This window comes from Motacilla alba, chromosome 1 (genome assembly GCF_015832195.1).
Source record: "Motacilla alba alba isolate MOTALB_02 chromosome 1, Motacilla_alba_V1.0_pri, whole genome shotgun sequence".
Taxonomy (NCBI): Eukaryota; Metazoa; Chordata; class Aves; order Passeriformes; family Motacillidae; genus Motacilla; species Motacilla alba.
In genome coordinates, this window is record NC_052016.1 from 21,414,348 (window position 1) to 21,432,459 (window position 18,112).

At 35.5% G+C, this 18,112-nt stretch overlaps 1 protein-coding gene across 2 annotated transcripts in view; it reads left to right on the forward strand.

Annotated features, from left to right (window-relative positions):
* Window positions 1–18,112, forward strand: part of NCAM2 (neural cell adhesion molecule 2) — a 276,541-nt gene that overhangs the window by 136,323 nt on the left and 122,106 nt on the right. For both annotated transcript variants that reach the window (XM_038156028.1, XM_038156020.1), the window contains exons 2-6: window positions 4,378–4,452; window positions 5,406–5,612; window positions 7,904–8,047; window positions 13,433–13,570; window positions 17,893–18,010. In XM_038156028.1, the coding sequence (XP_038011956.1) occupies window positions 4,378–4,452; window positions 5,406–5,612; window positions 7,904–8,047; window positions 13,433–13,570; window positions 17,893–18,010 (682 nt within the window). The remainder of the gene's footprint in view (window positions 1–4,377; window positions 4,453–5,405; window positions 5,613–7,903; window positions 8,048–13,432; window positions 13,571–17,892; window positions 18,011–18,112) is intronic.

An 18,112-nucleotide genomic window follows, 5' to 3' on the forward strand; every position in this document is an offset into this window, starting at 1 on the left:
ACACAAAACCACATCCCCCAAGTAAGCTTGCTTACTGAATGAAGTCAAAGAACACCAATGGTCAAGGGTGTAGTTTTTCAGAGAACCTACACTAAACAGAATTTGGACCTTCCCAAAGAAAACAGTCCTCTCAGCTAAATCTTGCAGTCTACTTTTTTTTTTTATTAGAAGCCAGTGCCAAAGCTATCCAAATGAGAAGCTGTCGCTGCTTCCCATAACTCCATGTTGATCCCAAGTTATGCCTTGTTTTGTCTTCAAAGCTGCATCCTTTCCTTTTTATTGCCTTCCCACTTGAGAAGAGAATTTGCAGTCTAACAGGTTAGAAAAACCCTTCTACAGCTGAGTGATATCTAATGATTCAAAAGTAAATTCAAAAAGTTATTCAGATGTATTGATGTAGCATGAAACTGTTCAACTATGCCATATGCAATTTATATTGTGGAAACTATAACAGAATATGAAATGCTTTGTTGTTGGTGTCTTTCCAATGCAGACAAAAGGAAGTTTTTTCAACTTTTATCTGTGCTTGGGTGGAATTTTTTTTTTTTTTTTTGGGTGGGTCTATTAGTTGAAGCAAAGCTTTAATCAATTTTTCTCCGAGATTTTATTAAAATATCCTCCCCTTTACCTTTTTAGTACCTTGTACATCTTTTACATTTATATATTTAAATGTACATTTCTATGGTATATGCTTAGAACGTATTGTATTATATTGCTAAGGGACAGTAGAAGTACACATGTGAGTGACTTATTGCTACAATTTTTGTTATCGCTCAGTGACAGCACCTCACTTCTGTGGCATCTGCACAGACACCTTTGGCAGATTTGTGATGTTAATTCTGAAACCTGAAGGATACTGCTGCTAATGGGACTGAAATCAATTAGTCTACTAAATATTAGTCCTTATGAATGCAGTCATCTGTCTCCATATTTAGCAGTACAAATGGACCTCTCATTACTGTTCTTACTTATCTTCCTTGGTGATTTTTAAAACCATTAAGGAATAATTTAGCAGAATCCTCTTAGTGTATTACAACTGATAATACTTCCTTTATAACTACTCTGATCAAGGGGAAGGGATTGGTTGTATCACCTAGTTCTAGTAGTGCTCTTTTATTTTGCTATGAAATTGGACATGTACCAAAGACTGAGGAAAACCCCAAATGAATTCACTTTTTCCCAGAACAGCTGTACTAGAGTAGCTTTACACTCCCCAGACTTCTGCTCAAATAGATCTTTTACATCTTGCCTTTTTTCCTTTTTTTTTCTTTGAATAGTAGGTAGGTGATATTCTTAGAAACATGGGAAGAGAAAGTTCTTTTTCAGATCTATCAAGAAGGTGATATTTTTTTCTGGGTTTAGTTTAAAATAGGTTGCACCTCTACTAAACATTTACAATATCTCCACTGATATGATAAAATAAGCATTTGCCTGTGTATTCAAAGTGATTCACAACAGCCTGATGCAAAGAACTCAGGTTTTTTTTTTAATCTGTTAGTTAGTGTACAGGAATAATTTGAGTTGTGACTACATTTCTGCCATTGTCATCTGAGCTTATACTATCTGTAGCTCTTGAGACAGATTTGGAAGTAGAGTGAAATTTTCTGAATGTGTTGTCTCTTTTCAATATTTTGATTTCAGTAAGTAACAAGTGAATATTCTCCTAGCTTAATTTGCCTGACTACTAAAAAGCGGAGATTTTTAATTAATAACTTGAGCAATAGTTTTACTTCTAGGTTGCATGAAGCAATATTTTTTTTATTTACATCAAGCAGAGCTAGGAAAATGGTGAGGCTGGGAAAATGGGACAGATGGTTTTATATTTTTCTATTTTGTGAATATTAAAGTACCATATGTAGAAAAAATATTTCCTTTTGGTTTCAGAGATGTAGCTAGCATCTCCACAAAGTTTGCATAGTTACACTCATGCTAAGAAATTTAATTGGATTTGAGCCCTCTGCCAAAGCTGTGTTGCAGTCTCAAATATCTATTTAATTTATGAAGGAAAATTATTCTCTTACTTTTACATCTCTCATCATGCCACCTCTTACATTCTACCTGACATGTATTACCTAATCTATTGTATTTATATAGTTTGACATCAGTTATTGGAATTAAGAAATGCAATTATCCTTGAAGCAATCCTGCTGAAATACATATTTAATATATATTTCACTGCTAACATATATATATTTCTGGAGAAAATGTAGAAGACTGCTCTTTGAAAAAATATGGTATCAGAAAAATAGTGACATAGAATGTGACGTGGAATAAATATCCAAGCTCTTCAAGTTCCCCTGTAGCTGTATTTATTAGTATCTTGGTTTTTCCACCAGCAATTATAGGTCTTGAGGCTGTAGTAAAGCTTTACCTGACAGGTAAATAAAGAAATGAGGCTTGGAGTAGCCTCCTGGATGATTGATTACTCCTTGATTCTTTTTATAACACAAGGTAAAACTTTGTGTTAAACTCATTTTATTTCTTACATGTCAGTTTTGCTTCTGCTTTTGGTACCATGGGTGTAAAGACCAGAGATGAGGACAAGCCGACTCTTCCTCTGTCAGGGCTCTGTGTGTCCCAAAGGAGCTTTCACTGTGCTCCTCACTGGAAATTCCACTATTCCCTCCTCCCTAGTACTGGATTCAACATTTTTACAGTCCCCTTCAGCTTCTTTCTGGACTAGGCAGTCCTGACATCTTCCTGGTTGTCTTTATGGACTGAAGATTTTTGATTTTAACAGTGTGCACACAGATATTTACCTTTGCTTGTGGCAGGATATGTTCTTTGTGGCTTTTTACTGTTTTTTTTTTTTTTTAATGTATTTATTCTTAACTATTTTCTTAGGGGAGCAGGGTATAAAATATTAATATTCACTAAAAATTCAATTGTGATGGTCTTCTTAGGAAAAGCATTCACAATTCAGGAAATCTCATGAAAAAATGTTATGTGCTGTACAGATATTTGATGTTTAATTTTTTTGTTTGTGGGGAATATTTGTGGAAAATACCCAGTTCTGTTAAACTTAGGTTGGCAGACTGATACTGAAGCAATCTTCAGTTTTCTTTGCCTTTTTTGGTGTAGCTTTTGATATGACTATTGGAACAAAAATTCACATCTTCTCTGATTCTTCCTTATTTAGCTAATTGCATAAAAGTTAATAGCAAATTAATTTTGTTGCACTTTTCTCTTAATTGTAATAGTTCTCATGTTAATATGTATGGATAGTACTTTGCTGATAGTTTTTTCTGTGCTCAGCTTTTCTTGAATTTTTACTATCAACAGAACTGAATATCTGTGGGTTTTAGCAAGTTTTGAAGTTATGTTCATGGGTAAAATTTGTCACATAAAAAAAGCTAGTGACTTAGGGAAAACACCTTTCTGACTCTTTCCCAGACTCCAGATACCACTCCCTCCTATTCCTGGCCTTCAGTCCCTTTATTACCACCACCCCTGCAGGTAACTGTCCATTCAGTGAGGTGATGGATAATGCAGGAGGCTGGGGTGAGGACGTAGTGGTTCCTTTCTGTCATTCCTTCTTTTTCACTCTTTTCTTCCACTGCTCCTTCTGCCTAACTCATTTCCTCTTTTCTATTGTGGGTTATCCATAGTCCTTTCAGGATGTGTTTGCTCTCTCATGGGCTCATGCATTGGCCAGAGTCCTGGAGCGTTGCCAATTGTGCCATGGAGCACCTCCTATCGCTGTGGCCTTCTGGTCTCTCTCTTTGGAGTTCTAAGAGGTGCTACAAACTCCTTCAGCCCTCTCAGTTGTGTCCTGCAGTGGCTCCATCATGACCCAGCTAGAACTGCCTGCATCTGTCACAGATACAACCTCTGAACTCCCTCCCCTGCAACCAGCCCCACTAACAAAACCTTGCTTTTTATATCCAATACACTCAAATATGAGAATATTGTGGGAGGGAAAGCCAAAAGCCTTGATAGAGTCAAGGTAATTGCCACCCAGTGTTCTTCTCTTGTACACAAAACTTATAATTTTATCCTAGAAGATGGCGGGGTTAGTCAGGCATGATTTATCCTTGTTCTGTGTGTGACAAATCACCTTTTTCTCATTTAATTTCTAGTTATATGTTCACGTCATATATCATATCATTTTCTATCACATTTTCCTTTTTTTTTCCCTTCTTTAATTTTGTCCTCAGGTTTCGGACATAAGGCTATCATCATCGTGTAACATCATTATTTAGATTGTTTTCTCTATATCAATATGTACTTTAGTTCAAAACATAACAAGGTTTAGGTAAATTTCATACTTGTAAGACAAGTTCAGTTCACAGAATGAAAACAATATAAAACCTGACAATATAGGATTTAAACTGATAAATTCCCAAACTAATTTACAACCTACTTTATATTTTTCAGCTTTACTTCAAGTAACAATTTCACTTAGCAAAGTTGAGCTCAGTGTGGGTGAATCCAAGTTCTTCACATGTACAGGTATGTATTAATTTTATTTGTAGGTATATAATTTTTTGTTAAATTTTCAAATTTTCATGTATTTGTAATTGAAGTAGTTGTTTCACAATATTAAATTAACATACTGTTGTACATTCAAATTGACTTGTAAGAACTGTGGCAAATACTAGGACTTCACTGGCTTCACATTTCCAGTCTAGGACCTCTTCATTTCACACACTGAATCTGTTTGAATTCTCTATACAAGCACAGGTGGTTTATATCTGTTAGGATGATTTTGTAGTTGAAAAAATGTCACTTATTTAAACTAGGGAATTAAATCCTCTCCCACCTAATGAGACAGCCAAGGAGATTTTTTTTCCTGGTGAGGCAGTAATCAGTCAGGAGGATAAGAATTTGCATTTGCAGCTGATTGATATGGATCCTTGATGGTGCTGAGTTGAGATCTTCCATTGACAGTGACACATGGCCTGACTACTCTCTCAGTGCGATTACCTGATGACCTGTTGATCCAGTCACTGACAGCCTGTTTCTTTCCTATAAGACTTTATACTTTTCTGTGTTTTTTTCCCCTCTTGAGTTCCTTTAGCTGCTATTTACCCTGTCTCAAAGATTGTACATCTGCCTGCAGTTTTGTCCTGCTTGTCCTTCTTACAACTCGCATAATTTATCAATTAGCTGACATTGCAGAATCACAGAATCACCTAGGTGGAAAAGACCTCCAAGACTGTCAAGTCTAAGTTTTGACTGATCACCACCTTGTCAACTAGAGCATGGCACTGAGTGCCATATCCACCCATCCCTTGAACAACCCCACCATTCCACCATCTCCCTGGGTAGCCAGTGCTTGACAACCCTTTCCATGAAAAAATTCTTCCCGAATTCCGTTTAAATTCCTGTGCATTGGGTAGGCATACATTGCATGATGTCTTTCTAAATGTCTGAATTTGTATCGGTTTTGGTTTTGTTTGCAGCCATTGGGGAGCCTGAGAACATAGATTGGTACAACCCACAAGGAGAGAAGATTGTTTCTAGTCAGAGGGTGGTTGTTCAGAAGGAAGGTGTCCGCTCACGCCTCACCATTTACAACGCAAACATAGAAGATGCTGGTATATACCGGTGCCAAGCAACAGATGCTAAAGGACAAACTCAAGAAGCTACTGTAGTTTTGGAGATTTATCGTAAGTAAAATACTATCAATCAACAAATAAAAGACTGTGTTTTAAAAGACACTAGCATAGAGAAAGTAAAGCCTCTCAAAATACCATCCCAAGCTCTGAACTGTATCTTCCAAATAATTGCATGTTGTGCAGTTTAGTAAGTAGACATTATAACAAAGATTTTATTAATTGGAGGGACACTTATAAGTATTGTAGATTGCTTTTCTCCTGTTTTTTAGAATGCCATCTTATGAGGGTGCACTGTCCACCCCTCAAAGAAATGAGAAAATAGTAAGAAAGAAACAGATCAGTATAATTTGTATTACAAGTGTGTGTACAGTTTATAAATTACACAATATTACAAATACATGCATAAATAAAAGTGCAGGAAGTGCAATATATGACATTTTAAAAATGGATTTTTTACTGAATTTTTATTTTAATCTCTGTCTTTTGCTATTCTTGGCCTTATGAATGAGTTTTGACATAGGCCATTGAAGCTCAGTGTGATAAGTAACCAAAATGGATTTCAATTGCAAGCAACGAGTTGAGGAGTGTATTTGAAAAGTAAATGCACTCTATTGTATGAGATTCTCTGAGAGATTTGAGTAGCTTTTTTTTCTCACTGTTGAATAACTACATTGTATCACATTCTTTTGATCAATCAAAAATATCTAAAAGCTGTGCATTAAACAAGCGCAGTGAAGATGTGAGGCAAGGTCTTTGTTAGTGAAAGATGGGGCATATGCCAGCAGCCCATCAGCTGAGTTAGGATCTAAGTTCATTGGAGAACAGGCTTTTTAAATGTGAAGGAATTATAATGACACAAAAAAACACAGAGTAGAATGGTAAAGCACTGCTTCTGAGAGGTACAGATAACTCAGATAAAAAAAGACACTGATTAAAAAAGAAGATTAAAAAAAATCTTCTGATAAAATAACCAATAAAAGGGTGGTAGCAGTTAGAAGTGATTATTACATGGTGGCTTGAAACCTCACAAACAAAGGATTTCAATTTTTCAAGAATTCATTTGTATGCATAAAACTGTCAGTTACTTCATCAGCAGAATGCTGAGAAAAGTAGAAATCTTTAGAAGCATTTGCATGTGTTAATTTTAATAATTCTGAGGTCAGACAAACCTTCAAACCTACACAAGTAATGTTAAGGTTTGTGGGAGCAGATATGTAAAATTTCCTTATTCATATTTGTGATGTAAGAAGAAAGCAGAATTACTTGTTGGTAGTCTTAGGGCCTGATTTTTAGGACTCTCAGATGTCTGTGAGAGGTTTTTTTCTGACTTCATAAAAAATGTATGAGAGATGTAACAACAAAACTGTTCTCCCTCTGCTGTGTGAAGTGTGTGGATTCTTTGAGGCTTCACTGCACTCATACCAATACAAAAATGCAGAGATGAAGCTGCATCTCTGGCATAAGCTCCCCAAAATTTACTCTGAAGTGTTATTGGCCATCTTTGACCTGAGAGAACATAGGCTGGTTTGTTTATCCTGTATGCAAGAATTCTTCCAGATTTAGTTTTTTTTTTTTTTTTGCATGCTAGTCAACTGCATTAGATCTTATATGAGATCATGGATCAATAGCATCTTGGACTTCTAAAAATACTAGATGTATTCAACACATGTGGAAAATCAAATATCATTTGGTTATTTGAGTTTGGAAAAATTAAAAACCTCAGCAGACCTAAAACAGTATTGTTAGCTCCTAAAAATAATGATATAATTTCTTATGACCTAATAGTCATAATAGACCTAATAGTTTCTCACTGGCCTTTTAATATTGTATTTTACTCAGCTGCTGTTTTTCGCAGTGAGGCAAAAATTCCACTTTTCTCGTGGGAATTTTCCAAATTTTAATGGTTTTTCTGGAAGAACTAATAGAATAAAAACATGAGGTTTTAATTCGATAACAGAATAATGAGGAATAAAATCCATGAGAGAGTAAATAAACTATCAACATGAATATATAAACTGCTAAGTCCTAGAGTTTAAAAACTGTGTTCTGGAACATTGAAAAAAATGAAAATAGGTTTATAAAACCTGCAGAATGTATAGAAATAATCAAAATTTTGCATAATACAAAAGGATTGTAAAGTAATTTTTACAGGCTAAGTCCAGGATGATTTGAGTCTTATGTGGAAAAATTATGTTATGGAAGTAATTCTACACTATAACAATAAGAAGATTTAATAGTGGTGATTATCTTATTTGTTATTGAATATAATTTTAATGCTATGTTAAGGGTAAGACTCCTACTACTGTATTCTGTTTTCTTTTTTTTTATTTTTTCCTTTTCAGAAAAGCTCACTTTTCGGGACATAGTATCTCCACAAGAGTTCAGGCAGGGAGAAGATGCAGAAGTTGTTTGCCGTGTTACGAGTTCACCTGCTCCCATTGTCAGCTGGTTGTATCGGAATGAGGAAGTCACAACTATTGCTGACAGTTAGTATTTTGGTAACTCTTTAAGTTATACATTCCAATTAATATTAAAACATTTTTTTTTAAAAAGCTCTTTTTAAAGTCCTAGTGGAATTTGTGGTGGATTTTGATTAGTCTGTCAGCTTAAATGTAATTTTACCAGGTTCTGTGATCTGTAGAGAATCTGTGTACAATGGTTTCCCCCATGAGTCTTTTTTCCAATTGGGAATTTTGCCTAGCTGTAACATGAGTGTCCAAATGCCCAAAAGATTGCTGGGAGCTCCCTCGCAGGATCTCTTCCTGATGCGCCTTTTCTGTAGGAGTTGAACACCTTTAAAACACACAGAGATGAACTTCACTGCAGGGCAAGCTGTGATACTGACCCTGCACAGCCCTGACTTTGTGATACTTGCCCAGTTGCTCAGAGAATTCCAGGTAGAGAGGCATTTTGCATTATTGTGAGAGTTTGCTTCTTACCCTCTGAGTTACAAGTAACTGGGATGTAAGTAATCTGCTGAGGCTGGACTGATAAAGCTTGGATTAAGATAAATCTCACCTTCCCCACATGAATGTTCTAAGTCTCTAGAGAGGCAATTACCTAGACAAATATTTTTTAGTATAGTATAGTATAGTATAGTATAGTATAGTATAGTATAGTATAGTATAGTATTTTTTTCTACTTACCCCACAAAAACTTTGAATCTTTTTTCTTCAGCACTGTCTCAGTCATTATTGTCAAAACAGGATTTTTTTTTACATTTTCTGGAAATGGAACTAACATTGCTAATTAATCAGCTTTTCTAATTTCCCATCAGTTTTTCTCTCTGCATATAATGAAACTCAGAGTGGCAGTACATATTTAAAATTCTTATTCTTTCAAAGTTTATTGTTTTTCTTTATTTCAGAATGAAAATGAAAAGTTTGTTGGGGGCTTTATGAAGTCAAATAAGCAAATGTGGAACAGTTGTTCAGGGCGAAAAAAAAAGCTTGGTTGATATTTCTGGATTCACTCTTTTGTTCCTCCATTGGGAAAGAAAGTTTTGATTAAACTTCTTTCTTATTTGGTATATTCTCTTTCTTCTGTCATCTAGACATGGAGACTAAAAGGAAACAGCAAACTTCTACACTCAGAAAAAAAAATTGCAATTTATTTACATAAACATATATATAATTAAACATAGAAAATTTTCAAAAATAAGAACCCAGAAGATAAAAAAAAAAGTTAGCAATCTAGGAAATGGTCGTTTGAGGATGATGGAGCTTCAAAAAGTAGAACTGCCCCAAAGATCTCTGTCGAATTTTTTATTGCCATTTTGGTTTTCAAGCAACCTGTAAGATTAGTGAAGCAGATGAAGCAGCATTTCCTTTCTCCATCAAATTCATACACATTGAAAATTGAGTTTTTAAAATTTTAATGCATAAACTTTTTTTTTAACCATTTTCTTTCACAGTGGTAAAAGATACATAGATAGAAACACATTTTAAGTTAAATAGTAGAATACTTTCCTTATGTTCTGATCTAGAACAGTATCCAAATACAATTCCAGTCATGTTTGGGAGGTAGTAGTTTTAAATCACATAAAAATAGGACAACATAAACGTTGTGAGTTTTGTTTATATGGGTTTACAATGCAGGTGAAAAACAGTATGCCCACTGTCTTAGGAAATTTTTTCATGCCTAGTGAAATAAATATGATTCTGTTTTATATTAGAATTCCAGTTTCAAAATCTACAAATGATGATGATCAAATTCTCTTTTATTCTGAAAGATGACTTAAGGCAGGCTTCTAATGAGCCAGATTCACCCTCTAGATCATATTGGGCAGGCTATTGCAATATGGTCGTGCTGCTTCCTTAGTGTAGCATAGTCTCTGATATTTCTTTTCCACTTCAAATCAGTAGCTTGTCCAGTTCTAGTTGCAGTACTGGAGATGTGGTGCCATTGCCCTGCAGAGTTCATGTAGGCCATTAAAACACATTTGTATTAACTAACGTGCAATGGTGATTGCTTGCTTTAAGATGGTCAACATGCTGTGTTAATTTTGTGTTTAGAAGATATTACAAAAGAATGGCCAGTTGTATGAGAAAAAGGTTTATTAAAAGTCCTGGTCTTCAATATTTTCCAAAAGCTTTGATATTTTATTCAACAGCTCTTTAGTAATGTCCTAATATTAGACAGTATTTTATTGGACATTCTGGCTCAAAGCCTGGTACACATACAGCAAAATTTGCAAACCATGAGCCAAAAATTCCTCCATATTGGGTTGAGTGGTGCTGAAAATACATAAGCCCTTCTTGTCAGCCACACCACTTAACATGTGATATGGCTGAAGGGGGAGGTCATGCAACTGACTGTTCTTCTAAATCAGGTGTTTAAAGTTGAGGGGGTTGAGTCCAGACAATGCAATGATGATCTGAAGTAGTGTAATGCCCAGCTACTTCCAGATTGACCAACTTGAATCTGTTTAGTAAAGGACACAATTTTATCAAGATATCCATGGCACCAGTGAACTTCTGGTGTACTCATGGGAATATCTACTGCTGTATCAATTTTTCTACAATGAAAGTTGAAAAGTCATCCAGCCAACGTTAAATTTTTGTTTCCTGATACTAAGTGAATCCTCATTTTTTCAGTGTTTTATAAAAATGGACATCACATCCAGCCCTCCTGTTCATCTCACACATTGCATGTCTATGGTAAAAAAACCAACAAAAAACCCCTCCAAAAACAAACAAACAACAACAAAAAACAACCAAAAAAGGTTTACCAATGCTTAAAGGTTTAAAGAGGGGATGGATCTCCCCATTTCAAAATATTTGGAGGCATGATTCAGTGTAGGTAATTGTGTAGGAACAGAACAGGAAAAGATATATTTTGTATGAGGTAGTGTATGAAATGGCATTAATATTCAAGCATAACTTTAACAAACCAGATATAATTAGCGTAAATATGTTGATGATGTTAATGTCCTGTAAGCTTCTATCAGGTGAAGCATGATTTTCTTTTTTTTTTTTTTTTCATTTCTCTCTTCATTTTATGGTAGAATTCTTGCTACTAGTACAGAAGTTATTTGTTTGCTAGTTAAAAATGAAAGTTAAATGCTAAATCTCATCATCCTCCAATACTGAAAGGTAAAAAATAGAACAAGAACAACAGCTGAATAACAGGGGTTCATGTTCTTCAAAACCCGCATTCAGTGAATTGTAGGAAGTCATTTTCCTCAGAAGAGTGCATTAACCCACCCATTTTGGTGGGTTTACCTTGGTGAGCTTCCAGGCACCCACCCTGCCTTTCTCTCACTTAACCTCCTCAAGAGGTTGACCTTGGCTGGATACCAGATGTCACCGAAGCTGCTCAATCACCTCCTCTGAAACTGGACAGGAGAGGGAGAATATAACAAAAGGCTCATGGATCAAGATTTGGACATGCAGAAATCACTTGCCAATTGCCATCATGGGCAAAACAGATTTGACTAGAGGAAAATATAATTACCAACAGAATCAGAGTAGGATAGTGAGAAATAAAAGTCTTAAATTGCACCTTTCCCCCACACCTTCTTTCTTCTCGGTCTTAACATGACTCCAAACATTGTCTCTTCATACTCTTCCCCTGCTCCAGCGTGGGGACACCTCCATGAAAACCAGCAATCCTTCCAACAGCCTTCAGTTCTTCAAAATCCACTCCAGTATGGGTCCCCCATGGGCATCCCAGTCCTGACACAAAACCTTCTTTGGCACAGGTTCCTCTCTCCATGGGTTCACAGGTCCTGACAAGGAGCCTGCTCCAGCACAGATTTCCCACAGGGTCACAGTCCCCTTCAGGCATCCATCTGGTCTGACCAGGTCATCCAGGGGCTGCAGGGGGATCTTTGCTGCCTTGTGGACCTGATGGGCATCAGGGGCACAGCTGCCCCTCTATGGTGTGCACCATGGCCTGCCAGGGAGTCTCTGCTCTGACACCTCCTCTTCCTCCATCTTCGCTCACCTGGATGTCTTCAGGGTAGTTCTGCTCAATTCTTCTCACTCCTCCCCTGTTTGCAATTGCTGTTGCACGTTAATTTTCCCTTTCTTAAATCAGTTGTCCCAGAGTTGCTGACAGCCTCGGCCAGGGGCAGGTCCTTTGTAGAGCCTGCTGGCAATGGCTCTCTAGGACATAGGTGAAACTTCTAGAAGCTTCTCAAAGAAGACACTTCTGTATCCCTCCCAAAGTCTTGCCAAAAAAAACTAAAGACAACAAGATTATGGGAGAAAATGAGACAAAAATTGTGTTGAGATTAAGACAGGAAGAACGCTCACCAGCATTAGCAAAATGGGTTTGACGGAGGGCAAAATTAATTAAATTTATTGCAAATTAAATAGTGTTTGATGGTGAAACACAAAGACAAAATTAAAGCAATATCTCCCCTCTCCTTTTTTCCAGTCTTTACTCTTTCATTGCTGACTCCTCTACCTCACCCACCCCAAGGAATGCAGGGAGATTGGGGAATGGGGCCTGTGGTCAGTCTGTAACATTTCCAGTGTGGATCCTTTTTCTGGGTTGCAGTTCAGGATGAATTTGCTGTAGCATAGGGTCTTCCATGGATTACAAAGGAGATATCTGATCCTTGAGGCCAACAGATCAACACTGAAACCCAATACACTAGTTCAGAGAGAAGGAAGAGGAAAAATCAGTTTACTCCTGAAGATTATAATTTTGCTGCTGCATGTGCAGAAAGGTGTGCACATGGTTTTCTTTTAGAGCCTGATTTTACAGTGTCCTTCAGCTCCTCAAAATGTCTACTGAATTTCAGTTTATGCTGGCCTTTGCAGAAGATAGAATGCTTTCCTTTTTTTAGGTTATGTCTTTGTACCCATTTCTGTGAAGTGTTAGAGGGTGATGAAATACATCATTGACCAAGAGTGAATGAAGAAAGGAGCAGGAGGAGGGAAGGAGGGCAAGCAAGCCGAAAATCATTAAACATTGGGCTGTAGAATGGGCACAAAAACAGATAGTCTAGATAGAGAGGGAAACAGTATTTTGTTGCTTATTTTATTAAAAATTGCTCAATTATTTTTTTTTAGTATTTTTTTTTCATTTAATCTTTTTGTTATTCTGTGTAAAAGCTCACAAGTGTTCCACTCATTTTGCAATAAATTGTTATTTAACTTACAGTTGATTACTCCTTGGAGTAAGTAGGAAATTATGGATGGAAAATCCAGATTGAATCCTAGGAAATTCAATGTGTTTTGTAATGAAGAAATCCCAAATTTCTCAGCCTACATTTTCTTTTTAAATGTACAAATGTTTTGTCAATGAGCATTCTGATTGTACAGAGAAAGTACTTAAATATTATTCATTTGAGTTAGTATTTCTTGTGTTGTCTTGATTTACTTGATTTATGCCACTTGATCTCTTATTTTTCTTTCTAGATCGATTTGCAGTTTTAGCAAACAATAATCTCCAAATTCTTAAGATCAATAAAAGTGATGAAGGAGTTTACAGATGTGAAGGAAGAGTGGAAGCAAGAGGAGAAATTGACTTTCGGGACATAGTTGTTATTGTGAATGGTAAGGAGTAAAGTTGAAGAATTGTCTTCTTGCTTTATTTGATTATTATGGCCTATTTCAACATATATCAACTTCTAAAAAACCCTTATTAACTACTTAATATAATTGTTGCATCTGTTTAGTACTGGTTTCCTATAAATGTAATTCCTTACTACTAAAAAAAAAATCTACTATACTGTGTAATAGAATTCATTATATGTCATAATATCAGTAAATATAGATATGTAAAGCATGGATCATTAATATTCATCATTTACAGTATAATAATTATTTCAAGATTTAAATTTCAGATTCTAGTAGTTCAGTTCAGTTTTTTTTTCAGTGTTTTGTCATTTACTCTTAAAAAAACCACACTTGATTTTTCATAATTATTCACCTCCACTGTGAAACGTACTTTATGAGCTGTGCCAAAAGTCATAGATACATTTTATTAACAGTATTAGTTACAGATTTTTTCAAATTTTATTTTTGTGAGGAATAAAATATTTGAGGAATTACCTGAAAATTTGCATTTTACATTTTATTAGTTTATAATAGACCTCTAAGAAGGACAAGCAATGAATTGAGACAAGAGGGAGCATTTAACTCAACCTCTCTCAAACTCTGCATTGACCTGTTGAAAGATAACTATCTCTTCATATATTGCCTGGAAAGGACACTGTTCATAAAGGGCATTTTTTATCTCTGCAGGCTGTTTAATGTCAGCTTTTTAGTGAAATTCTTCCACAGCGTGTCTTAGGTTCAGAGCTTTAAATGCTTTGCCTTTGACTGGTCCTTCCCAGTAAACCCCAGTAAACACAAGTCATAATGTAAGGTGAACTCACAGCTAGTTTCAGCAGGAAGAGCAGCTTCTGGCACAGGTATTTCTTAGTCCACATTGTCAAACAGCAACATCTGAGGCAGGATCCTCTAGATTGTTGTAGGCAGTACATTCTGGTGCTGCATTACCATGACTCCTGGTTATGTACAATTCCAACAGTGCATCTGGTAGCATTTAAAATGCCAAATGAGATTTTTCCTCTGCTTCTATTTATGTACAGGGATATGAATCCACCTTCTGATTACCTTTCATCTCTATATGGTATTTATATGCAGTTGAGCTGAAAGTCTGTTGCAAACATTGGTTTGCAAGCCATGGTCTGACTTCACATAATTTTTTGCTGAATTATAAGAAAAAAAATCTTGCCGTTTTTATATTTAATATGACTCTAGGCAAGAATGTTAACACTCACCTCTAAACTTCAGTCTTAGAAGGAGCTGCCAAATAAGTGATTATGACATGGTTGGTCATGTAGAGTGACACCAATTAAGAGCTATTTCCTGCTTCATTTATAGTAATAAATAGGTTTGCCTACATAAGTTGAAGGGATAAAATTTGATCCAAAAAAGCTTTTAGAGTAATATTAAAATGCAGAAAAAAAGAAAAAACTATAGTGGTTTTTGGTGAAAAGAAAGCCCATAAATGAACTGGATTCAAAAACAAAAAGAAAAAAAAAAAAAAAAAAAGAAAGAAGAAAAGGATCAGTTTATCAGCCACCAAAAGCTACATGGCCACATTTCCATTGCATCTCCTTTTCCTAAAGAGAAATAAGAAATACTTACTTTGGAGGATAATCTAAGCTTGCAATAAAAAGAAAATATTATCATGAAAGTATTTGTTTGTAAAAGTTTTTCAACTTTAAAGCTTTACTGTTTATTTACTCATCTTGTTATAGTCACTGTAGAATCTACAGGAATATGCAAGATCTATATAAACTATATTTCTATAATAAGAATCACAGAATGAGGTGAATTGGAAAGGACCCACAAGGAGCATTGAGTCCAATGAAAAAGTTGTCCAGGTTTCAGCTAAATCAGGATAGAAGTATATAAGGTCTCCAAAGCAGGATAAACTGTAACAAAAGAGCTTAGGGGTGCTTTATGAAATCTGGTATACCATGTTAATTTTAGTAGTTCATTTTTTTTAATTAAAGTTTGCATATGAACAGTTTGCAGATTTGCTCAAAAATAACTAAATCTTGCAACAAAGTTTGATATCAGAGTAATTTCTAATGTATGGAAATCCATGGAGGGTTATAATGGGTAAAAAATTGCCAGCTGGATTATCTCTTAGAAATCTAATGTTTATGTTTCTTTTCTACTTTCAACACTAAAATTTTTGTAGCATTTCTTTTCTAGTTGTATTTACAGTGAGATCTGAATGTCATGATTTTCTATAATTACAAATGGTTGATATAGAGGAGAATGAAAGAATTCAAGTCCTCCTGTAAACAAAAGTTTCTTTAATTGTTCTTCTCTCTTTGGTTTTCCCTATTCCTTTCTTTCCTTTTTTTAAAAATTATTTTTCCCTAATGTACTTCTTAGATTTACTTTGTACTATCTGAGAAGTTCCATAAATTAAATAGTCATCCTGATCTCAGTGAAGTTAATGAAAGAGAGCTATTTACGCAGTTATATGGGACTGAGTTTGGCCACTCTGCTTTAAATATGAAATGAGACTTACCAGCGTACTTTCATTTCACTTTTCCTCTTGTAGCTTTACACTTTAGATCCAACCTATTTACATACAAGCATAAAAACAGATTTATTCCTTGAAAAATGATGAGCAAAATAAAATTTTACTTTTCAAAAGAGAAAATAATATTTCATTTCATTGTCATTGCAGTATCTCTCAGAAGATTGAAGCACTTAAGTAATGCGCTGAACCAGGTCACAGTCCTGTAGTTCTTAGGGGTGAACAGTGAAGAGCCTGCTACTTCTAGCAAAGAGTTATCTCCTCATGTTCCCAACTACTTTCAAGGTCCAGACATTAGAATGCACTGCAAAATAGCTAAAATGCATTAAAAGCTTTCTAAGTAGTGTTGTGGTTTTTTTTTTATTGGAGATGGATAAATTCCCATTGAACAGCAGAAGAGTTTTGTGTGCTGAGTAATGGCCCATGCAATTTCAGATAGGAAAGAAGTGATCTGTGAAACACTATGAAACACACCATTAAAAAGTGTGAAAAGTACATAAAAACACACAATTACTTATCATTGGTAATTCTGGTACATGATTTTATATTGGTTTGATATATTTAAGATTCAGAAGTGAAAAGGCTTCTGAAATATTTGGTAGAGAGCCACAACAGTTGGTTTTGATAGTTGAAAGTAGGTGAGAAAAGTCTGGTGGAGTGCAATGGAACACTAAAACCAAATTCATTGGGGTTGCCTGTTTCATCTTCTCACTAGTAAAGAGTAATGAAAAAAAGGATAACTGAGTCACTCTGTCATCTCCCAAGATGTTCTTGCTAGCTGACCTCTATTTTGTGAAGCTCTAATCTTTTCCCTTTCCTCTCACTTTCTGTGGCATTTATTCTTCTCCACATATCAACTTCCATCCAATCTGCTTGGATTGTTTTTATTTTTATGTCTCATAGAAACACAGAATAGTTTGGATTGAAAGGACTTTAAAGACCATCTAGTTTCAAACACCCGCCGTGGGCAGGGACACCTGCTGCACCTAGTTCCTCAGACCTCCATCCAATCTTGCCTTGAACACTTCATATTTGCATGTTAATTAATAGAAGAAGATATGTAAACAGATGTGTTAAATATCAGCCTGTGAGTTGTTCTGTCTCAAATATTATTGCTATTTTTTCGGTTGGGTAGAGGTTCTTTGCAAACTGTTAGGATTTTATAACAGTTAAAAATGTTATTTTATTATTATTAAAGTTATAAATGTTATTTTTATAATAACTTAATCCCATCAAGAACAGAAAGCACTTGTCACTATTGGAACAAAAATAATTTTTTGGAAATACAAATAGATTGCATCCATTAGGTGCACACTCATTGCAGTGGTGAATCCATTGCATCACACTTGCCCTTTGGAAACTGGTGATATTCCTGCCTGGGAAGTTTGCTGGAGCTCAGTGAAAGGAATTGAATGTGCATAATCGAGACTCCTGTATACTGATCCCTCTTTTAGAAACAGTATCTAACATCAGGGCATATTTTTATGTCTTATGTATGTATTGTCTTATACATGTTAGGTGTAATTTCAGTCATCTTAGAATGTTCTGTAAGAAAATTGAAGAACTGCTGAAAAAGAGTTGGAAAAATTTATTCTATTAAAAAAACGATAAATGTCCTGAAAATATTAAAAATCCTGTATTTAGGAAAAGTAAAGAAATGCTACTAACAATGATTCACATGGTAACTTGATCCCTAATTGTAACCCTAAATTCCCAAATTAGCAAAGGAGCCTGCATTTTAAATTTCTCCAGGAACACCTAAAATATTTTATTTTTCATTCATTGGAAATGGTGTTTTATTTTTCAGTCCCCCCTGCAATCATTCTACTGCAGAAATCCTTCAATGCCACGGCAGATCGAGGAGAGGCAATAACTCTGTTCTGCAGAGCCACTGGGTCGCCTCCACCTGAGATCGCTTGGTACAGGTGAGTTCAGTTGAGGTCTCCACATCAGAGCACATTGTTTTAATGTGTCCTGATTTTCTATCACAGTCCATTAATCTGTGCAACCTTAATTTTTCCACTGAA